General features: G+C 32.6%; 1 protein-coding gene and 1 pseudogene across 9 annotated transcripts; both read left to right on the top strand.

Annotated features, from left to right (window-relative positions):
* Positions 1-3,922, top strand: part of LOC111401262 — a 6,083-nt pseudogene extending 2,161 nt beyond the window's left edge.
* A 10,949-nt stretch (positions 3,923-14,871) lies between these two features.
* On the top strand, positions 14,872-22,323 carry LOC111401261 (putative GPI-anchor transamidase). Of its 9 annotated transcripts, none has more exons than XM_023028928.1 (11): positions 14,872-15,168; positions 15,632-15,673; positions 15,809-15,953; positions 16,729-16,958; positions 17,293-17,350; positions 18,607-18,684; positions 18,832-18,920; positions 19,952-20,033; positions 21,020-21,205; positions 21,320-21,468; positions 22,149-22,323. In XM_023028928.1, the coding sequence occupies exons 1-10, from the start codon at positions 15,017-15,019 to the stop codon at positions 21,464-21,466; spliced, it is 1,209 nt and encodes a 402-aa protein (XP_022884696.1). In that variant the 5' UTR covers positions 14,872-15,016; the 3' UTR covers positions 21,467-21,468; positions 22,149-22,323. The 9 variants fall into 9 exon arrangements, with proteins under 9 accessions (XP_022884696.1, XP_022884695.1, XP_022884688.1 ...); XM_023028927.1 differs by having other exon boundaries at positions 22,137-22,323; XM_023028920.1 differs by having other exon boundaries at positions 21,867-22,323.
* Positions 22,324-25,256: the final 2,933 nt, after the last annotated feature.

Here is a 25,256-nt window from a genome sequence, read left to right as displayed (position 1 = left end):
CTCCCCCCCCCCCCCCCCCCCCCCCGGGTTAGCATCTAATCTAGGGGCTTTATGTTTTAATTGGAGTAAAATGTCTATATGATGGATGCTTTGGCAGAATGGTGATCCACGGTTGTCCTGTTTTGGATTGATGAAAAATAGCAGGGATGGTAAAAGTTATAGCACTAATCTTGCATATACACCTCCCGAGTATCTAAGAAATGGTAATATTCAATTTTTTATTGTTTAATTATCTGCCACACATATGCCTAAATGGGCCTATAGCATATATTGCATTTACCTTTCTCTTTAAGATGGATTATTCCCACAATCTTGAAATTTTGTTGTATGATCGATAGGATATATATTTGAAATAGTCAGAATTTACAACTCACTTAAGCATCCATAATCAGCAAGTAAAGCAATGTGGATAAAGAAGCTATCTGCCTTAAACCTCTATAGCTATTAAAGTCCAAAGGAGTTCCATTCTCTTACCCCAAATATGCAAAACCTAATCCATGAGAGTCATTTTGTTTAGATCCTGACAACGAAAAAGCAGGAAGTCCCAATTTCCTTGTTCTTAGGCTTTCTCAATATCAACTTTTCACGGCATGCCATTTCTCACACTTTGCAACCTGGCATCCATCACTTCCTTGGCCACAAGTACTGCATGAAGGATCTGCCTTATACCCAATATAGCATTTTGATTCATGCACAGTGGTAATAATATTTTTCTCTAGTCTTGGAGCAAGCACTTTGGGATCATCTTTTCCACAGATCCCAGAAGCTTGATAGGCCTGAAATCCCCAATATCCACATCACCATTATTCTTAGGGCTGACAAAAACAGAAGTTGTATTAATGCTTTTCTTATATATTTTGTGCATGTAAAAATGCATTGTTACCATAACATCCTCTTTTCACCACTTGCCACATGCATGCAAACTAGTATAATGATTCCATTTGGACCAGTAAACTTATTTCCATCATGCATTTTCTAGATAATGTTGCACGGGAACTATTGTAGATTGCATGACCCCCTTTTTTGCCTTTTCAATATTGTTATCTTTCTAGAATTTGCTTACAAGCATTAGTATAACTTAAAATCTCTTGTAGGAAGGGTCACCCCAGAAAGTGTTGCTTTCAGCTTTGGGACTGTTCTTTTGGATCTTCTTAGTGGAAAGCACATCCCTCCAAGTCATGTGCGTATTTACACGCTTGATCATTTATATGCTTAAATGACTTGTTATCTCATGCTTGTATGATTCTTGCACTCTGGATTCTTGTACTGCTGCTCATCCAAGTCAGCTTTTGTGTTGATATGATTACTATTTTCTTCTTGTTTTATTGTGTTTGTCATTAATTTAGCTTCTGAAGTTTGTAGGGTGGTAATCTCCAAAATGAGTTAAGGAATTTGTTTTGAGGAAGTTCTTGTCACAAAATAGACAATGCTACTTTTGCAACTGGTTTAAAAGTGGTGACATGTACTAATAAACTAGTATTGATGTTTTTGGATGGCTTAGTATATAACTGCTTCAGGAAACCTTGTTATACTAACCAGATAAAGTTACAAACCCCGCACCTTCCAGGAAAACCACTTTCATAGTATTTACCCCGATAATGATATTTGATGGTCCTTCAGAGTATTCTACTTCGAGAAATTTTCCCTCAACTATTATTATTATTTATTTATTTTACTTACTGTGTCACTTGAACTCCCGAAAATGAGAATTGAATAATGAAGGTTGCTTATGCTTTGTTGTTATTCCTTGTTGATTAGACAATGAATTCTTTTAAGTTTAATATTCACTTATGAGGAGCACTACTTTGTTGTCTTGTATTAGAATGATCTTTTGAATCTGATTCCTATAAGATTTCATTCCCCTGTTTGAAATATTGTGCCTATCAGGCACTGGATATGATCCGAGGTAAAAATATTCTGCTTCTGATGGATTCCCATTTGGAGGGGAACTTCTCGACTGAAGAGGCAACTGTAGTTTTTGGTCTTGCTTCACAGTGTTTGCAATATGAACCAAGGGAGCGGCCAAAAACCAAAGATTTTGTTTCTACTCTTGCACCACTGCAAAATAAACCTGATGTGAGTCCCATTTTTCTTTACTCTCTTTCAATGGATTGTCCGTGTCATTTTTTGTTCCTTGGATAATGGATAATATGTTTTCTCCTTTCGCCACCTGGAGGGAGGGAGGGAGGGGACCAAGGGATGGGAGTGGTACTTGCATGCAATATTGGTTTCGTCAAAAGCCATGTGATTAAATGAAAAAAAAATAAAAAAAAAGAAAAAAGAAAAAAAGAAAGGAAGTTATGTGGTTAAGTGCACATAGGGGATGTGTTGATTGCATTTCATATTAAATATCTACAAACTGGTTATGTGATAAAGTGCACGTTGGGGATATGTTGATTGCATTTTATATCAAATATGCGCAAACTGTTTGCTCTTAAGATAACAATCAAAATGCTGATTGCAGGTTCCTTCTCATGTGATGCTGGGAATTCCAAAGCAGGCAGAAACGCCACCAACCCCACAACACCCTCTCTCTCCAATGGGTGATGCCTGTTCACGTATGGATCTCACAGCCATCCATCAAATTTTGGTGATGACACACTATAAAGATGATGAAGGAACCAATGAGGTAATTTATTCTAGATAAGATGCTATGTAAATGCCTCTATAATAATTCAATTTTTAAGGTATGAATGTTGATGTCAATTTCTGTAGTTATCTTTCCAAGAGTGGACTCAACAAATGAGAGATATGTTGGATGCAAGGAAACGCGGAGACTTGGCATTCCGTGACAAAGATTTCAAAACTGCTATTGATTGCTATTCCCAGGTACCTGCAAAATATATTGCTCGAATATTTTAATCAAAGTGCATTTGCACCTCTGCCTCATAATATAATGTTTTTTCTTCTACTAGAAAATCATTTGATTAATTATGTCCTTTCTCCACACTTTCACCCATCAAGATAAGATCTCTTTAAATGCTAAATTTTCTTAGCAGCATTTTTTATAAAACAAGAAGCAATTATCAATTTGGCTCTTATATTCTAAAAGTGATTTTATGTATTCAGGCAAAAAAATGAACAGTGATCTGTATATCAAGAGTTCACCATCAATGCTTCTCTAGCAACAATGACAAATAATGTGATTCAATATGTTCCCTTCTAACTACAAATATACTTCAATTATCTGACTTGGCTGCATATCCATCTCTCAAATCTGCTCTTCTTGATGTATTACTTTAGACAAAGATTTCATTTTTCCCTCTGATAGGTTGGCAAGTGTTTCTCAAGACTTGAAATATGGATTCATACTTTGGGATGTGTTTCTAAACGGTTTTGACCTATAATAAACAATTTATAAACATGGGCTTAGTTCGCTAATCCTATTCTATAGTTCCTACATATTTGTTTAGGACAGATTGTTATTGCTTTAACCGTATATGGAGTAAATAATTGTGTTGATACGTGCAGTTCATAGACGTGGGCACTATGATTTCTCCAACGGTTCACGCACGAAGAAGCCTCTGTTATCTCATGTGTGATCAACCAGATGCTGCCCTTCGAGATGCAATGCAAGCACAATGCGTTTATCCAGATTGGTCCACGGCATTTTACATGCAGGCAGTAGCCCTTGCCAAGCTCGACATGCACAAGGATGCAGCTGATATGTTGAATGAGGCTACCGTGCTAGAAGAAAAGAAGCAACGAGGTGGAAAAGGACCATGACTAGTATTCTTCTGTATGCAATTATTTACTGCTTCTGTAACATCTGGTTTTGGCTTGTAATTTTATCCAGGGATGTAAAATTGGGAGGGAAATACATACACTTGCCCAAGTAAATGTTGTGAGTTAATTTATTTTTCTCAAATTTGTTAATAATTGGTAAGCTTTTCAGTGTGTGCATTGGTATTTAGAACTTTTATGAGACGAGTTTGAGTGCTTTCACTGGAAAACGCTCACAAAAGATGCTTAGCTAAATGTATTTTAAGATCCATTACATACTTTTAAGGAGTTTGAATATCAGAGTTGTAGCATCAGTCGATGCCTAGACAATAAAGATGCAATTCTGAATCTGGATATAGACTCGATCATTTTAATGTACCAAGATAAATTAATTAGTTATAGTTCAATTAATTCTTCCTTGTTCACCCCTTTTTAATGAGACAATACGATGATCAAGTCAGTAAAACATTTGGATTCGATTAATTGAAAATTATGTTTAGAAAAAAATGATTCTTTATTTTGTAAATGGTAAGTTTATTAGAATTTGTTAGTGAATGACAATTTTACTATTGCAATCTTAGTAATTATTACCGTTGAATCCTTGATTTTGCCTTATAAGTTCAGAGTTTTGGTTTTTGATAAACACGCATAAGTCTATTGACTCTTCTCCCTTCCTCTTTTCACGTTATCAGCACGAAAAGCATAATCCTTCAAAGTTTTGGGAAGGTAGTAATTTTTTTCTATCACGTGTATAAAAATTAATTTGATAATATATGAATTTTTCTATATATACATACACATCAATTCATGTTAATCTTCTTCTGCACTTTCCAATCATATTAGCCTTCAAGTTGTGATATTAACATGGTCCTGTTTGGTACATATTAATGTAAAAATGAGAATGAAAAATATAATCGTTACAGACCCCATATAAAAGATAGAAAGTCAAATATGGTGGATTGATATGATGGATAATGATCATATTGTTTGCCTTTTTAATTCATGTCCCTTCAAATTTTTTTCAATTCTCTCTCTGTACATATTCCGTTTTTCACGATTCAAGTGTTTTTGTCAATAGTCTAATGATTAGAATAGTACAATAATTTTTTTTATGTGCCCAGAATTGTTGAAATGGTAATTATACTTACGTGAACATAGTTATTCCTTATTTGATTAGTCCCAAAGGCGACGACAATTGTACCAATTTTTAATATTTACAACTATTATTGAATATTGTGTCTTTAACCTAATGAAATAATTTTAGATGTTCTATTATAAATTTCAAATTGATGACATGTTGTTGCTCCTGAGGTAACACAAAATTATAATTAATATTTCAAAAGAATATTAATGGGAAAATTGCAGGCGAGGTACCAAATCTTTCGTTTATTAGCAGACTTTGTCCAAACCTTTATTTTGTGCCACTGGAGGTACCAAACCTTTTAAAAATCAGCACCCGAAATTCAAATGGATAGAAACCGTCCGTTTGACCGTTAGTTGACCAAGAAAAGTAAATTTTGACTTATTTTGACTAAATTGGAATGGTAAAATAGTAACTTGATAATTTACTAAATAAATTGAAAAAAAATTAAAAAAATCAAGAAAAATTTAAAAAAGAAATTAAAAAAGGGTTGTCTTCTACAACCTCCCCACCCCACCCCACCCCACTCCGCTGAAATTTTTACAGTCAGCTGCGATGGAGAAGGAATTGCCAGAAACAAAAAATACTATGCATTAATATGGATTCGGCCAACGTATAACAGCCAAAACTTTGAAGGTGGCTTGAATTGACTTCTTTTTTTCTTTTCTTTTTTTCAAATTCAATTTTTCCCCACTTGCATCTATCTTACTTTTATTCCAATGATGAAATCTGGGACACTACAATTAAAATATAATTAGTGACAATAAATGTCGGACAATGACTCCATCAGAAGGTCTAGGCAAAATGTCATTCCTGAAGCTAGTAAACAAATCAAAATCCAGGAGCAACAATCAGGTTTATCGCTACATAAATGTGGGGAAAAAAAGATTTCTGTCAAATCCTGAAAGAAAAATCCGACTTTAGAGTTACAGAAACTTAGACAGTCATTAACATACCTCTCTGCAATTTCCAAGTAAACATCAGCGGGTGGGTGAAGAAGGAGATGAATAGTATTTTTTTTTTGTTTTAGTTATTTATTTTAATTGTTTTATTATAGGGTTAAGTACTTTTACTTTTTTACCCCTTTCAATTAGTAAAAAATTGGTCAATGTTTAATTTTATTGGTCAACTAACGGTTAAACGGACGGTTTCCATCCATTTGGACTTCGGGTGCTGCTTTTTGAAAGGTTTGGCACCTCCAGTGGCACAAACTAAAGGTTTGGACAAAGTCTGTTAATAAACGAAATGTTTGATATCTCGACTGCAATTTTCCCAATATTAATTGTAGATCTGTCTGTTATAAATTATTCGTTGTTATTTCGAAAGTAGCGCTACATTATAATTAATATTCCTAAACAACATTACTTGCACTTGAAGAGCATAAATTATAATTTTCAATATTCCAAAAGAATATTGATATGTTACTCTTGAAGAAATAATGATAAAATATAATGTGCTCCTAAAGTAACATATGTTTCGAAAAAGATATTATTTTAGTGTTTAACCCTAAAAGAAAACACGTAGATTATGTCTGTTGATATTGACTAATTGATTAATCATTATGTGATATTTAATCATATTTTTTTAAACTAATTGTATTTTCTTTATTGTGTAATTAATCATATGGCAAAAATCATAACAGTTGAGTTTGTTGCACTTGATATATCTGGCAAAAACTATCTATCATGAGTAATCGATGATGATACCATCTTGTCTCAAAAAGTTTGTGAGAGACAATAAAAGAAGGAAACAAAGAATCCCTGAAAGATCGTACAAAAGCACTCATCTTCCTTCCCCATCATCTTTACGATGGATTGAAAATTGAATATCTCACTAAGAAAGATCTACAGGTTCTTTGAACAAAATTAACTGAGAGATTTAATTATCAGAGGACTATAGTCCTCCTCAAAGCCCGCTATGAGTAGATGCACCTTCATTTGCAAAATTTCAAAATTGTTAGTGAGTACAATCTTGAACTGTTCAGAATATGTTCAAAATTGACCTTGTGTGGAGAAAAAATCACCAATGAAAATATGTTGGAAAAATCTTTTTCCACATTTCACGCCTTGAATGCCCTTCTATAGCAGTAATATCGTGAGCGTGGTTTTAAAAAATACTTAGAATTTATATCTTGCATGCTTGTTGTTGAACAAAATAATGAACTGCTAATGAAAAATCATGGGTTACGTCCAATTGATTCTGTATCATTGCCTGAAGGAAATGGTACTGCATTGCTTGAAACAAATGCAATGTCAAGAAAGGATATGGACGTAGACACAGATTTGAACGTGAACACGGACGTGCACGTGGAATAAAATATAAACAAAATAATCAACAAAGTTATCAATAACAAGACACTAATTTTAAAAGGTACAAAGTGAATGAAAGTAGCACATCCAAAAAGGTCCACGAAGAAAGTTAATTTAGATGTGGAATGAATGGGCATTGGACACGTACTTGTCGTACGACAAAATATCTTGTGGATCTCTACCAAAAATCAATCAAGGGAAAGGAAAAAGTGAAAATAAATTTTTCTGACTATGATAATCCAATTGATGTGACTTATTTGGATGTCTGCTAATCCAAATGAAAATATTGACCATTTAATTGGAGGTGGTGTGATGGAAGATATAGATTTGTCTATTTTCTATGTTTTAGTATTTCCTTTTATTTTAGAGGTTTAGTTTAAAATATGTTTTTACTTTTCGCAAAAAAGTTTTGAACTTTATTATGTATCATTATTTTCACAGTATTGAATTTTGTTTACCCTTTTAAATTTAAATTCAAGCTTTTTTAAATATATTTATTTTGTTATATTGATAGATTTATGATGGATTGTCAAGACATCTGCTTGATTGATAGTGCAACTACACATACTATTTTTCAAGACAAAAAAAATTTTTTGGACTTAACATTAAAAAAAGAAATGTTAAAACGATATCAGGTGCATCAAATATCGTTGTAGACTCCAGGCAGCTTATATTATTTTACCAAATAATACAAAATTATATATTGACGATACACTTTATTCTAGCAAATTCAGGAAAAAGTTGCTTAATTTTAAGGATATCCGCTGCAATAGATATCATATTGAGACGACACAAGAAAATAATGTCGAATATCTTTGCATAACTTCTTTTATATTTAGTCAAAAGTAGATTAGAGAAAAATTTCATGCACTCCCATCTGACATCTATTATATGTTTATAAAAATGATTGAATAAAAAAATGTCATTAATTAGAAGTTCGTTGACCCAAAAAGTTTTATACTTTGACATAATCGACTTGGACATCCAAAAACTATAATGACACATTGAATAATAAACAACTCACATGGACATCCCTTAAAAAATCAGAAGATGCTTTTACCTAATGATTATCCACGTGTAGCTTGCTCGCAAGGCAAATTAGTCATTAGACCTTCGACTGCAAAGGTCAATATTGAATCTTTAACTTTATTGGAAATAATTTATAGAGATATATGTGGGTCAATACACCCACCATGTGGATCATTTCGTTATTTTATGGCATTAATTGATTCTTCTACTAGATGGTCACATGTTTGTATACTTTTCACTGAGAAGTAGCTTTTGCTAGACTAATTGCTCAAATTATAAAATTACGATTGCAATTTTCCTATTACTCAATTAAGACTATTCTCGTTGACAATGCTATTGAATTTAGATCATAAGCATTTGATGATTAGTATATGTCAATTGAGATTGTAACTGAACATTCAGTTGCGCATGTCCATACACAAAATGGTTTACCAGAGTTGTTTATTAAACGTGTATAATTTATTGTTAGGCCATTACTTATGAAAATAAAACTCTCAACTTCTGTTTGGGGTCATATCATATTACAAGTTGTATCATTGGTTCATATTAAACTAACTGCATATTATTAATATTCACCTTTGCAACTTGCATTTGGTCATGAACATGATATTTCTCACATACGGATTTTTAGTTGTGCTATCCGGGTCCTTATTTCACCCCCACAACGTATTAAAATGGGTCATCAACGAAAACTTGAAATTTATGTCGGTTTTAATTCACTATCAGTTATTAGGTATCTTCAACCTTTAACTAGTGATTTATTTTCTGCACGTTTTGTAGATTATCATTTTGACGAAATGTCTTTCTTAACTTTGGGAGGAAAAAACTATATCCTAAAAAAGGTAAAATTACTTGGAATGAAACAACTCTATATCACTTTGATCCCCGAGCAATCAATATGAGCAAGAGGTTGAAAAATCATTCATTTGTAAAGAGTTACAAATCAATTACCTGATATATTTGTTGACACAAAAAAGTGACAAAGTGATGTATACCAGCAGAAAATATTTCAACAAAAATTAAGGTTCCTGAACAACAATCTGCTGTGGCAAATCAATCTAAAAATGCCAGAAGCGTGGTCGACCAATTAATTCAAAAAACTCTGTACCTTGAAAAAGAAATGCACCGAAGAAAAACCAACCAAAAAACTTCATAAGAAATAACATTAGAAAAGATTGATCAATCAAATATTGAAGATATGGTTCCTAAAGAACCACAAGTCTAGAAAAATAATAAGATTTCAATAAATTATATGTTATCTCATAAATTATGGGAAAGAACTAATGTTATTAAAGATAATATTTTCGAATTTAATGTGACTCTTGATATGATACAAAATGAGGATCCTGAACCACAGTCAATTAAAAACTATCAAAATAGAAATGATTAGCCAAAATGGAAAGAAGCAATACAGGCGGAACTGAATTCCTTAGAGAAGCGAAAAGTATTTGGACCTATAGTTCAGACATCTGAAAAATGTAAATTCACTTGGATACAAATGGATTTTTATACGAAAGAGAAATGAAAATAATGAAATTACAAGGTACAAAGCATGACTAATAGCTCAAGATTTCTCACAAAGGCCAATAATTGATTACAAAGAAACATATTCTCCCGTAATAGATACCATCACTTTTAGATTCTTAATTAGTTTGACTATGTCATAAAAGCTTGATATGCGCCTTATGGATGTAATAACTGTATATTTATATTGTTCACTTGATGGTTACACATATATGAAAGCCCCTAGAGAACTTAAGATGCCAGAAATAAATGATACATGTCCAAGAACTATATTCTCAATTAAATTGCATATATCATTATATAGATTAAAAAATTTGGACGCATATGGTATAATTGTCTTAGTGAATATTTGTTAAAGGAATGTTCTAAAAATAACGATATTTGCCCATGTGTTTTCATAAAGAAAAATAAATATTGGATTTGTAATTGTGACAATTTATATTGATAATTTAAATTTAATTGGAACTTTTGAAGAGTTCAACAAGACTACCGATTATTTGAAAAACGAAATTGACATGAAAGATTTGGGAAAAATCACATTTTGTCTCGGATTGCAGATAGAATATTTCGCAAATTAATTATTTGTTCATTAATCTACGTGTACAGAAAAAGTAAACATTTTATATAGATAATGCACATCCATTGGAATCACATATAGTTGTTTGATCACTTGATGTGAAAATGGATCTATTTCGTTTACTTGAAGATGGAAAAAAAAGGTTCTTGATCCTAAAGTACCTTATCTTAGTACAATTGGAGCATTAACTTATCTTGCAAATTGTACTCGACCTGACATAACTTTTTTCTATAAATTTCCTGGCAAAATATAGCTTTACACCAATTATTTTATTCTCAGAAGTGTTAATCATATTTTTCGTCACTTAGAGGGTACTATTGACTTGGGATTATTTTATTCTCAAAAGTCGAGATCTGCTTTAGTGAGATATGTAGATACAAGTTATCTAACTAACCCACATAAAGCTAAATCACAAACAAGATATGTGTTTACACGTGGAGGATTATTTATATCATCGAGATCTATGAAGCAATCCCCAACAATTACATCCTCAAATCATTTTGAAACTATTGCAATCCATGAAGCAGGCTGAGCATGTTTATGGTTGAGAAATATGACCCATTATATCTAAATAACATGCGGGTTAATTTCAACAAAAGATAGTCTAATAATTTTGTATAAAAACAATGCAACTTCTATTGCACAATTTAGAAGAGGCTATATCAAAGGTGACATGACGAAACATATTTTTCGAAAATTCTTTCATACACATAAGTTTCAAAAGAATGGCGACAACGATACCTAACAAATTAGCTTGAGTGACAATGTAGTCGATTTATTCACAAAAGCACTGTCAACATTTACATTCAAGAAATTAGTTCATGAGATTGAAATGAGTCGACTCAAAGATTTTTAGTGATCAACATCAGGAGATGTAGCTGTACTCTTTTTCTTTCGCTTAGGTTTTATCTTTTCCTAGCAAATTTTAATGAGGCAGCATTTATTTTTAAAACTCCAAAATAACTATGAACTTTTTCATTCGTTTGATTTTTTCCCATTGAATTTTTATCAAACGAGATTTTAACGAGGTAGATATTTTGTAATGTGTCATTCAAAGGAAAAGTGTTGTAAATGGTAATTATTAGGGTCTGTTAGTGAATGACAATTTTACCTCTGCAGCCCTAGAAATTATTACTGTTGTATTCCTGATTCTACCTTATAAATACAGGATTTTGGTTTTTGATAAAAACACACACAAGTCTACTAACTTTTCAGTTTACTTATTTTCGACATCTCTTTATTTATATATATAATTGTTAAATTTATATGCAAGAATGCAAGTGAATTTTGATTTGAGAATTTTTCTTAAATGGCCGTATCTATTACTATTTTTTAGTCTCTTTACAAGCGTAAAAGATATCAACCAATCCAAAATAAGTAGTTTTCTAATAAAGTTTTTATGACATTGTTACACGAATTAATGAAATTCTAAAATCTATCAGTGTTTTTCTTCCGGATTGAGAGAGGAATTGGTTTTGCTTATTCGTTGGAATAGGAATGGAGAGAAGAATATCTCTAATGGGGATATCGATTGGACAAATTGTAGACTACGTTCACAAGAAAGAATGTAGAATATCAAGTATGGCCTCAGGACATCATTCGCTTTTTCCTTATTATGTTAGTATTTTGGATTGATGTGACACAATTTTTATTGTAATCAACGACCTCATTGGAGTTGCTCTAAATGTGGCCCTTTCATGCACCATTCTGTTGCCAACTCTCGAGTTATTGAGTATTTTCATTCTTTCATTTTTATTTATTTTTTAAGTCTTTTTATTTAGTTGTAAAAAAAAACACTACTGACGGTGTCCTCAACTAAAATTTTTATGAATTTTAAAAGATTATAAATCTTAATAAATTTTGTGGATTTGAATTAGATTTTCACAAATTCCATAAGAATCTCGTCAAATATGGTGAAATTTCAAAAGATTTGGTTACATATATTTTTTAAGCTTGAAATCCATTTAAATCTTGTAGTTTTCTAATAAAGTTTTTATGACATTGTTACATGAATTAATGAAATTCTAAAATCTATCAGTGTTTTTCTTCCGGATTGAGAGACGAATTGGTTTTGCTTATTCGTTGGAATAGGAATGGAGAGAAGAATATCTCTAATGGGGATATCGATTGGACAAATTGTAGACTACGTTCACAAGAAAGAATGTAGAATATCAAGTATGGCCTCAAGACATCATTCGTTTTTTCCTTATTATGTTAGTATTTTGAATTGATGTGACACAATTTTTATTGTAATCAACGACCTCATTGGAGTTGCTCTAAATGTGGCCCTTTTATGCACCATTCTGTTGCCAACTCTCGAGCTATTGAGTATTTTCATTCTTTCATTTTTATTTATTTTTTAAGTCTTTTTATTTAGTTGTAAAAAAACACTATTGACGGTGTCCTCAACTAAAATTTTTATGAATTTTAAAAGATTATAAATCTTAATAAATTTCGTGGATTTGAATTAGATTTTCACAAATTCCATAAGAATCTCGTCAAATATGGTGAAATTTCAAAAGATTTGGTTACATATATTTTGAAGCTTGAAATCCATTTAAATCTTTTTAAATCCCTCTATTAATGAAAATTGTAGACAAAGTATAAAAAAATTCGTTTATTAGCAGACTTGATTCAAACCGTTCATTCGTGCCACTCAAGATACCAAACCTTTAAAAAATTCTAACCTGATGCTCAAATTGATGGTTTCCGTTAATTTGATCGTTAGTTGATCAAAAGTCCACGGTCTAACCATATGTTGACTAATGTGTTAGAGGGTAAATGGGTGAATTGAAAGGTTTTTTTACATAAATTAAAATAATTAAATAATTAAAAAAAAAAGGATGAAGAAACAACCCATGCACCCCAACCATTTCTTTCTTGTCCATCTCCATACAATCACATTCCCTTGTCTTAAAATTGTTGCCACCGCACCCAGGTTGCCCACCGTAACTATCATTCGGGTCGTCAACCACCATCGTCACCTAGGCCGACTAACACCACCGTCTTCCCTTCACCAAAACCTCGGCTAAAGCTCTCAACAATTCCTTCAAATCAAACACCCTAGATTGTGATTAGGGTACTTTATTTTCAATTTCTTTCTATAATTCACTCTGCTATTTTTCAGCTTTCGAGTTATCATATTTGTGTTTCAGATTTGAAGTGCAAAACAAATTTTGAAATCAGATTTGTCTTATAGAATTTGCCATTGATGTGGTGTAAGTGGTAGTGCTATTGAATGAAGGTGTTGACGGTGAGGAAAGGCGATGGCAAAGGTGGCAGTGGCGTGAAGGTTTGATTAGGATGATAATTGGTGTTCTCAACTTAGATTTTGATGAATTTTAAATGATTATAAATTCGAATGAATATGGTGGATTTAAATACATTCTTACAAATTTCATAAAAATCTCATCATATATAGTGAAATTTCAAAAAATTTACTTATATGTATTTTTAAGTTTGAAATCCATTCAAATCTTTTAAAATCCTTCTATTAATAAAATCTTTATAAATCCACTAATTATTGAGAATACTTAAATTTTAAAGGATTTCATTAAAAATTCAATTAGGGACACCTAAATTTTAATGAATTTAATTAAAATCCAATAAAATCTCAATTGAAAATACCTAAATTTAGAATGACTTTTAAAATCCATTGCAATCTCAATTGAGGACATCCCCCTAGTCTTAGCCCTTATTAATACCCATTTTTCTCAAAATACATTTTTCCTCCCTTATTTTCAATCACAAATTTTTCAATAAAATAATATTATACGTAAAACTGAAATATTTTCTTAATTTTTAACCACACATTCTTCATCAATTAACTATTTCAAAATACATTTTTACTTAAAAATCGAAAACAAACAAGAGCTTAAAGTTGAACATGAACTGCTCAAAGGCGAGCACTACTGCTGGCCCCTCTCCGTGATAAAAGTCTGGAGGTTGAGGCGATAGCGACTGGTAATGGTGACGTTGCTTGAGGGAGCTACTAGTTTCGATGTGTGTTGGGATTGGAGGTTGAGGAGATGGCGGTGGCTGTTGACAGCTAAATGTGGGTGGTTTTGGTTTTTGAGTGAGGGGTTCAGGAAGAAGGAGATGAGAATGGGTGGGTGTGGTTTTGTTTTGTTTTGTTTTTTAGTTTTAGATTTAATTATTATAAATATTTGTTTTGTTGAAATTGTAAATTTACAATGTTACCATTTTAAAATGATAATTTTAAGTGTACATAATTTGATTTATCAAATGGTTTACGTACACTTACAAGCACGTGGATCCCGCATGAATAAAATAATCTCAACATGTGATCTCCACACCCATATTGTGAGTATATGTAAAGTATTAGATAAAAAAAATTAGATACATTTAGCATACTCCTTTCAAATATGATCAAAGTAAGTCTAATTTTATCATTCTAGTCATCTAACGCTCAAATTAATGAAAACCATCCATCTGACTTCAGTGATCAAAACTCGATATTTTAAATTTCGGAAACAATAAAAAACAGGAACATATGTTCGGTGACATTGGAACAATCAACTCAATTTCCTAATATAACCAAAGAAACGATTAAAAAAAAAAAAAAAAAAAAGATCATTTGTGTTGCTGAAAAGCGAGCAATTGCAGAAAGAAATCGATGACAGGGGAGAAACAATTGCAGAAATTCAGTAATTGAGCGATTGCTGAAAGAATTTGTTTTTCTTTCAACCGAAAATGGACAGCTCGTTCAAATCGACGACGTTAATCTCGATTTTTCTTCTGTTTTTCTGCAATGCGATCCCGTCTATTGCTTTCGGTTCCTCGTCTACGGCTACCACAATGCACACGAACAATTGGGCTGTTCTTGTCTGCACTTCCCGCTTTTGGTATTGTACTCTCACTCAGTTCACCCGTTTGTGTATAGTTTATTAAAGTTCGTTCCTTTTCACCTTTGTTCCCTAGAAATTATTGCAGCAAATTAATGAATGACTTCTAACGATATGTACAAGAAAAAAGCATTTTATAGCAGTTTGGATACGCTAGGAGTAGTGGACTAGGATTTCATTTCAAGTATTTGATATTAACTAGACATTTTAGATACTTTTAGAAAATAGGTAAAGTTCTAGTCGGAAATATGGTTTCAGTTTTTCCTACAACCAAGAAGTGGGATCAGTTCATTTTTTTTTAAATGTATTTTGAACTTATGAGTTGCTGAATGTTTTGAAAATAAAATATAAGTTGCTATTTCAGAAAAAAAAGAATTGAATAACTGGCAATTAATCATAAGCTGCGTGCCTGTTGAAAGTCGATGATTCAATATGCTCACATTGGTGATGTGTTATCTTTCAGGTTTAATTATAGACACATGGCTAATACGTTATCCTTGTATAGGTAACTGAGGTTGCTTCTTCTTTGTCTATTTATAGTTTATTGTTGTCTTCATTTTGTATACCTGTATTTAATGTTTTCAAAAAGTGAATAAAATGAAAAATTTGCCTGCTTTGTTACTGTTTATATTTTCTGCAGAACGGTTAAGAGGTTAGGAATACCTGATGAGAGGATAATTCTCATGCTGGCTGATGACATGGCTTGCAATGCTCGGAACAAGTACCCTGCCCAGGTCTTCAACAATGAAAACCACAGGCTCAACCTGTATGGAGATAATGTCGAGGTGTGTATTGTCTATTATAAATGACCTTATGCTTTCCTCCAGAAAACTAAATAGTGCTGTTATTTTTAATATTATTCTCATTGAGTTTGATTCTGAATAATTGTAAAACGCGTCGGTCCATCTTGGAATGAATTACAAAAATGTTAATATGCTCTGTTAACAGGATAAATGTTAAGATTGTGGTATTTCCTTAATATTCCGTTTCTAGGGTGGCTTCGTTGATCCATACTTCCAGACAAGTTATAAGAGATGGATGTCTGTAACCGCTATCTAATTCACTAATATATTGCATTACACAAACTAATGTTTAAAACATTTTGCTTTTACGGATGGTTCTGCTGATAATTCATCATGTGAGCATAATTTTTAGGAATCAATATTTCTGCTGTTTCAGCATTTGAAGAGCAAATGATATACAATGATGGCTAACACTTATGACTGAACATTTTTTTGGAAATGTGGTTTACTGTTTATGGCAAAAGCTGCTGCTATTGCCTTTCCTCTTAACTAAGGAACTGCATGGATTGCTCTCACACCACTCGGCAAAAGAATCTAAATCGTGTTAAAATTTACAATTGCTACATTTTGGTCAAATCTAAAAATTTCCTCTACCCAGTACTCAACCCCCATATCCCCAACTGACCGCAGCTTTTGATTAACCTATATGTATATGGAGTCTAGATATACATGTGAAGTTTTCCGTTTTATTTAAAATAAAAATTGACCATTTGTGCTCGAAATATTTCTCTAATTATGGTATCCTCCAAAAGTTCAGGTAGATTATCGAGGTTATGAAGTGACTGTAGAAAATTTTTTGCGAGTATTAACTGGGCGCCATGAAACGGCTGTTCCAAGGTCAAAACGTCTTCTAAGTGATGAAGGGAGTCACATACTTCTATACATGACTGGGCATGGTGGAGACGAATTTTTAAAATTTCAGGATTCAGAGGAGCTCCAAAGTCATGATTTGGCTGATGCCGTGAAACAAATGAAAGAAAAGCGCAGGTGAGATTTCAGCTAACTTGTATTCTTCTTTTTAATTTACTTTTTACATTATGTTATTTATTGTTTGAAAATGAAATTCGGGAAATTAAATTTTCTAAGCCAAGGCTCTTGGTAGATTCCATGAGCACCTTGTAATCATGTAAAGTTTCTTTGGCAGTCATTTAGAACTTGAGATTAGGTTCTAGAACATTTAGATGCTGAATTTTTAAGGATTCTAAGATTTACTTAAGTAAGGTTCTTCTAATTGCATCTTTATATTAGTCAGTCAAATCCAATTTGAACTAGTCACTGTCGTATGATGACATTGTCTTCTCAATCGTGTTTCATTTATCAGATTTAAGGAGCTCCTGATAATGGTGGATACTTGCCAAGCTTCCACTCTTTTTTCTCAGGTGAGAACCTTCTTCCTTCTTATTGTGATGTTTGATAGTGCTGTAAGTTTTTATTTGACTTTAATGCACGTCTAACTGCTCTGTTTATAGTCTCTCCCCGTGTGTGCTTTTGTGCATTAGAATTGTTGGATTTTATGCGCAATATTAAAGAGATGAAAACCAAAATCAACACAAGAATTTTATGTGGTTCGGCGGTGTGCCTACGTCCACAAGAGCGAAGCGGAGATTTCTTTATTCAGTTCTGAAAAATAGGGTTACAACATATTATTTATACTAACTTTAGCCTAGGTCCATTTAAGACTTTAAGGCCCGTACAGAAAATACCCCTATACCGTACCGCGGGGCCGTTGCCCCCGCACCCCCAACCCATTAAGTGTCCCTAACAACGAGACAGTGAATTAAACCCGCACAAGGCCAATGCCATCGCTCCGCTCCGCTCCGCACCGGCATCGGCCCATTTGATTTAGGACTTGTGTTCCACTCTGTATGAGCCACATGCACAACAAGAATGAATATTCCTTTTGAGCACTATCTGGTTCATGTTGTAGTTCATGTAGGGGAACATTGTAGGCCCATACCGTCCATCACATGCCTGAAATGAAGATAAAACATTTTACTGGTGTTCTAGGCCTTCTATCTTTGGCTCAACCTTTGTTTCTCTTTAGTAACTTTCTACTGTGAGATTATTAGGAGAAGTGTCCAATTATTAAGATGCATCTCTCCTTTGCCTTGCTATGGGTTCCCATAGTTTGATAATAAGAACCATTTGCGTGATTCAGATTTTCTTTATCAATTTTTTTAATCTTTGAGGAATTAAAGCATGTTTTGAGAAAGCTTAAAACTTAATAAACTTAATTTTAAGTAAATTTTTTGTTTCCAAATATGTTTGGATAAGTTACCTATTTCTCACCTTAAAGTAAAGTTACTTATCTTGTAGTATGGTAGGGGTACGTAAATTTTTTAAGCTTAGCCAAACATGTCCTTGGTATGTACTTCTTGATCAATTGATCAGGTAAACAAGAGGGGAAGAGGGAGGGAAGGGTTTGGCATAGTATTTCTTTCTTAGCTAGAGTACTGGGTTGATGGTGATGGTGATGGTGACAACGATTATGATGATCATAATCATCATCTTCCCAGTTCTTTTCATCTTATGTTCTTGTTTATCATTTTCTCTTCGACTCCAATCTTGTCACCAGCATGAAATTTTCCTTTTTAGTAGTTATTGAATGTAAAAGGGTGTGTGTCTTCCATTACAGCTCCAATCGCCTGGCGTTTTGGCTATTGGAAGTAGCATGAAAGGAGAGAATTCATATTCTCATCACTTGGACTCTGATGTAAGTGCTGATTACCACCATTATCCTCCTGTAGTTTGACTGGATGTTGATAATTATTGGATGCTGCAGATTGTTGTGATTTTTGTTTTCTCTGCCAGTTCTAAACTTTTGGATAATTACACGCCCTTCTTTGCTTCTTTGATACAGGTTGGTGTATCTGTTGTAGATCGATTCACATTTTATACCCTTGCTTTCTTTGAGAGGCTAAATATGTATGACAATGCCTCATTGAGCAGGTATGTAAAAAGATTTAATTTGATGTCATTTTTTCATGCCACTATCGTGATATTCCTCCTATAAGTTCTTGGTCGAGTGAGATTTTTTTAACACAAGTGTCCTTGACATCTGAGTTTCATAATGTAAGAGCAAGGCTGTTTTTGACAAAATATTCAACACTATTATTTCCATTTCTATTTTTTTTGAAGAAGGATCTTTTAAAATCATGCCTTCTGTTTTTTTGACATTTATAGAGCTTGTACAAAGGACTTTAAAATTTTGATTTACTCTATTATTTACCCATTTTAAGTATTTTCTTGGGAAAAAAAAAAGAGAACACTTGAAGTAATTGTGGGTAGGAATGAGTTTTCAGTATAAGGTCAATTCAAACCTTTTTAAACATCTTTATAATTCAACTGGATCAATGTCCTTGCCTTCTGTGTAATGATGTTAGTACATAGCAAACAGGTTATTTCCTTGAGGCTGAAGGGAATTTTATGACAGAGAGAGCAGCTGTTTTTCAGGATAATTCCTATTTTCTCTTTCTTCCTGAATATTATATAATCAAACAGAAAAAGAAAGTCTGGATCACTACTTCTACTACCAATTGATGTGGGTTGCCGTTGACCTAAAATAACTATGGGTGTTCCTGCTAAGTAACTTCTGAATCAAACAAGTTAATCTATTCCAAGTTTGCATATGATATTTCTCGTCTTTTGAATCAGAATATCATTTTTCTGAGATGGAACCGAGCAGAATTTAATTTATGTATCTGACCACTGGGTGATCCTTGATCTTTCAAATTCATCTCAACTCAATGGCAAAAAATCTTGGTGTCTTTAATGTCCCCTTTCAACTTTTGGTCAAGAATTGTGTTCGTGGGGGAGATGCTCATACTCTACAAATATTATTCATATGTTTTTCGTTCTCTGAAATTGGGGCAAACTTATGATTTTGTTATTTATCGTTCTTTAGGCCAATAACTCTTCAACCTTTTCTGAAACTTGGAATTTTGGATCATGATTTTTGAAATTTACTCCTGTTTTCGCAGCCTTTTTAATTCCTATAATTCAAACTTGTTGATGTCAACTGCATATTATCGAACAGATCTTTATGGCCGACTGTTGGAGGAGGTATGAAGTTCAGATCCCTGATTGGAAAATAATTTGTTTCATTTAATTACACAAAATCCATGTACTTGCCATTATCACATTTCATTTCTCTCTCTTTCTGCTTATTTTGCTTTTATTTGCTGATGCCACCATGTAAATGGCTTTTCCATATATGCTATAAAGTTACTAGTTCAAAATGATTAAGTTCTGTAGAAATCTGTTGGATTATTATAACAGAACTTTCTGTAGCTTCTCTCTTTTACTACTAAAATTTAACTCATGAATAAGTGGCTTTTAACATATTAGCCCTTGTTTGGTCTTCATTATTTCCAAAATACGTTTTTTTTCTTTGTTAGTTTCAATCACACATTCTTCATTAAAATAATATTACGGGCAAATCCAAAACTTTTCCTTATTTTTTAACCACACATTCTCCATCAAAATGCATTTTGTCAAGAAAATGGGGCTCAAATAGGCTCTCTGGGCCTGTTTGATTTGCTCAATTTTCCACCTTTTGGGCTTGTTTGATTGCAAAACTTTCTTGCAATTCCTTTTCCTCCTCGGCCCCCCCCCCAACCCACCCCACCCCCACGTGACCAATTTCCTTGGTTTTGTGAAAAATCGATTCCCACCAAACCCATGGGAATTGGTTTTCCAGCTAGGGTTGTTTTTTTTTTTTTTTTTGGGGCAATTGGAACAAATTCTATTCCCAATTGTAATCCCTTTAATTGACAACTTTTCATGAAAACAAAACAAAACAAAACAAACATCAAAAGATAGAAAATTTCAACATTTTCCAGGTGGAAAATTATATCAATTAAACACATTTAATTGAGAATTCCCAGGAAAACAAGTTTTAGGCAATTCAATTTTCTGAAATTCATTTTCTTTTCACCCAAATTTCATTCTTGCAATCAAACGGACCCTTAGTGTACAAGTTGGTGATTTAGATAACCATTCGATATCTGAGATTTAACTTTCTAATTTGCCTCTGCTGCTCTCACTAGGTACCTGTGACCAACTTCTTTGGTTCAGTCATGGAAACAATCCACACTGATTCACCTTACCGAGCCTTCTCAGTCAAATACTCTAAATCTAAAGCTGAAATTTCCCTGGATCAGTCAGATGAGGTGGAACAGAGAAGACTAAAAATTTCTGATGTTCCACAAGAATTGATTGACTCTAACATAACTGTAAGAGCTCTACATTCTTCCTATTAGATGATGTGTACTCAAAGTCTGTTTTTGTCACTTGACTACTCAGTTCTTCGCATGTGAAACTTATGAGGGAAAGAACGCGTGCTACAGGATAAACATGCTACTTGTCCTGTTACACGCATATGGAATGCTATTCTTGGAAGGATTGAAATGATGAAGGAATTAGATAGCTTGGTGAACTATGGCTTGATATTGATGTTTCTAATCGTGACTGGTTCTTCTTGGTTTTCAAGCTGAAGGTAAGAAGGAAGATCTTTTAATGGACTTTCAGGTACTTTTTGCACTAGCTTTAACTTTATTTATATTTCCTGATTATCTTTGGTTTGGTTTTACTGTCATTGTTCCACCAATAAATGAAAAAATCCTCCCCCTCGCCCCCACTCAAGTGTCTTCTTGAGACTTAAATAATTTTCGATCTCTGCTATTGTAGTACATTACTTATGTGCAATCGATGCAGCCTGCAGAATAAAGTCTTTTCTTCACAGTTTCTTGAAGTGGATGATACCATTAAAAATATTATTCTATTATGGCTTTTGCTATTTTGTTGCTGCAATAGATTGCCAGATATTGGCACTTGATCTGGTGCACTATGATTTTAGGCCTTTTCTAAAATTTATGTGTTATCCTGTTATTTCAGGCCATATTTTACTTCATTCTTTGCCGGATAGAAATATTATATCTCACAAATGTAATTCAAGAAACTTACTGAAGCCCCCAGAACATATGATCTCTGTGCAAATCAGAGATTTTATTTTAGATAGCTGAAATCAATCTTGGAACTGGCGCTTCATCTTGAACACTTGAACTAATCAAGTTATACTGTGTTAGAAATTGCTTGAATTGGTGCTTGCCATCTGAAATGGACCTGCTTTTGATTCTGTTATTTATTCTTAGCTTTTTTACACAGAGTAATCTATAGGAAGTGTAAGAGGCCTATGTAACAATGAAAGGGGCCTGACTGTGGTATGTATGAATATCACTTCATTTCCAGGGGTGGAACGCTTACTACCGGATTCTATTCTTAGCTTTAACTGCTATGGGTTTTGTGGTTCTAAACCATCAATTGATATCTACCAAAACTTGTTAGTTCCCCAGTGCATCTAAATATTGAATTACCTTTGTTTACCTCATCCTCGGTGTAAAGGAGGTTAATGCTATGTAATCTCATTGGAGTTACAATTCCAGTCTAGATAGCGTTAGATGATAGGTCGAATGAAAGGTGAAATTAAGTGACTTATTTAATTTCACCAATCATTTAAATGCCACCTAAATCGGGGATGTAACTCCAGTGGCACTAAATAGCATTATTCTAGCAATAATGATTTTAGTTCACGACCCTTATTAGAGTAATGCTATTTATTGCCCTTGGTGCTAAATAGCATCAAGTGTTGTTTTATTCAACCAATCCGAGGGTCTGTTCTTTGTAGTATTTTTGAGAAAATATTTTTGTGAAAAGTATTTTTTTGAAGAGGGTAAGGTTATTGTGGATGTACATGTAAAATTATTTTATCAAAAGAATGTTGTGGTTGAAAATGAATTGAGCTAAATATTGAATTATCATCATTTTCCTAAACTAATTTGAATAAGTTATTCTTATAAAAATCAATTTGCAACAAGAAATTTTCGAGGAAAAAAAAAAAAAAACTCATTTTTCAAGAATGAGCAACTTACACTAGTACCTTTAAAATCAAGACATTCTAAAAACTCAGCATAAAACATGGGGTTGAAAATAAATACACAAACTTGCACCTTATGATGTATTTTATATATTATTATTCAAGTGTACGGACAAGTTCTTGTTCTCTAACTTGTTGGGGTACGTTCCGCGATTTACCACCCTCGCGATACTTAAAGGGCGGGACGATGGGAGCTCTCAAGGTTGGAGTTCAACCTTTTTTACATTATTATTCAACTTTCAAGCCGTAAAACAGAAAGCCCGAAAGCGTTAACCCAACGACAGAAACCATCAAAACTTTCTTAAAAAAATTAAAAAATTCCAAACCGTAATTCTTGCCATGGATCAAAATTACAAATTGATGACTCCTACTACAATTTTCATAGAATCTTGTGTATTTTATTCTCAAAATCTACAAACAATCAACAAAAATCTATAAATTAGTAATTTCTGAATTTTGATTCAAATAGTTCAGATTTTTATTATTCACTAAAAGGAAAGCAAATATAAGCTAATCTCATAGATTTATGAACTTCTTTATATATATTTAAACTGCTGCAAAACTAAGAATTTGATAATTTTTATTTTTTTTATTATTTATTTATTTTTGTGTCTGGGGTTAGTACATATGAAAATTTCTCTTTCAATTAATGATTTTGAGTTGGTATATATGAAAGTTCAACTTTTGATCGATTAAGTAGAAGCACACAAAAATTTGTGAAAATGCAAATATGAATATAAATTCAAACTTCGCTTTACATTAAAAAGTGGAATAGTATAACACTTTATTTGTCTTGCATACAAATCAAGGTGCTAAAATTTAAATATTCTGCTACTTTTTGAAAAAGTAACACTATTATCTCTAATTTGCCTTGCACATGAATTAAAGTGCTAAAATTTCAAAAGGGAAAATTAGGCTCAATACGCTGGAAACGAAAAAAATTAGATTAATGCATTAAAATGAATTAAATCTCACATAAACCGTAATTAATACGTCCTTACTAAAATCTGCAAACCTCAATACCCTCCAGAGAAACCTCTTCTCTCACGTCTCTCACCCCAACATATGATTCCAAAACCAAAGAGAAACCTCCTTCTTTGTCGTTTTTCTGTGGTCTTCATCACTCCACCATCTTTGCCATCTTCCTCTGTCTCCTCTCCAAGGACGAACCCGTAAAAGTCCCAAATTACAGAAACCTCACCTCACTCCGACTCTGACTTCTACAAACCAGCACCAACTCTGACCTTAACTTTTGCTAATTTTCACCTGACTCCAAAAAAATGGCCGGAGAAAGTGAATTTAAGGAGTTGAAGAAAAAAGGATTAATGAAGAAGAATCTTCAGAGAAGAAAAAAATTTTATTCAAAATTTTGTAAACTTAAGGTAGCTAAGATTTTTCATTGTTTAAACCATTTTTTATGGTTTTTATTCAATTTTTATACTGTAATATTTGCTGGTTTTGAGAACATTATGATTGTTTATTCCATTTTTAGTTTTATGCGATTGGTTTTATGTGAATGGTAGATACCTACCTTAATTTGACTGATTATATGTGAATGGCGAAGACTAGATACAATTTTTAGTTGTATGTTTAATCTTTTAGTGTGAAAGAATTATTTAGGTACTTGAATCTGAATGTTTATTCCATTTTCGGTTTTATGTAACTGGTTTTATGTGAATGGTAGACACCATTTTCACCTTCTTCTCTTTTATAAAAAAAAGTGACAATTTATATAAAAAGGTGACATTCTGTCACTTTTAAATTTACACAATGTTTTCTACTTCCAAAAAACTCATCTTTTTTTTTTTTTTATTACTTTTCTGAGTTTGTCACCTCTTAAGTTTTTGTCACTTTTTTATCTTCTTAAAAATATGACATGATATACGACATTTTTCTAATATAATCAGCATGTGAACATACTAATTATGTTAAGAACCGCAACTATGATCACGTGGATTGTCTCAAGCATGCTGATTATGTTAAAAATATGATTATTGGTGTTGTACAAATGGATGGTGTTATTTTGATTTTTGTCATTTTTTTGAGCTTGCATTATCACTTTTTTTTTCTTTGAATTTTGTCACTTTTGGAGTGTTTGTGTCATTTTTTTTTTGAATTGTCACTTTTTTTCCTTTTTTTTTGTGTCACTTTTTTTGAATTGTGTTAAAAATAAGTGATATTGTGTCACTTTTTAATTTTACACAGTATTTTTTACTTTCAAAAATTATCATATGATTTTTCAAAACACCCTTAATTTTAAGGGAAATTTTGTAAGTTGCTCGATACTAGATACAATTTTTAGTTGTATGTTTAATCTTTTAGTGTGAAAGAATTATTTAGGTACTTGAATC

Source organism: Olea europaea, chromosome 10, assembly GCF_002742605.1.
Source record: "Olea europaea var. sylvestris chromosome 10, O_europaea_v1, whole genome shotgun sequence".
Taxonomy (NCBI): domain Eukaryota; kingdom Viridiplantae; phylum Streptophyta; class Magnoliopsida; order Lamiales; family Oleaceae; genus Olea; species Olea europaea.
This window is presented reverse-complemented; position numbering and strand designations above follow the sequence as displayed.

What these genes read in the sequence shown, in the direction of transcription:
- LOC111401261 (XM_023028928.1), top strand. Translation starts at nt 15,017, where the DNA reads ATGGACAGCTCGTTCAAATCGACGACGTTAATCTCGATTTTTCTTCTG. An exon ending in GTCTGCACTTCCCGCTTTTG is followed by an intron (nt 15,169 to 15,631) that starts GTATTGTACTCT and finishes GTTATCTTTCAG; the next exon opens with GTTTAATTATAGACACATGG. An exon ending in TGATTGACTCTAACATAACT is followed by an intron (nt 21,206 to 21,319) that starts GTAAGAGCTCTA and finishes CGCGTGCTACAG; the next exon opens with GATAAACATGCTACTTGTCC.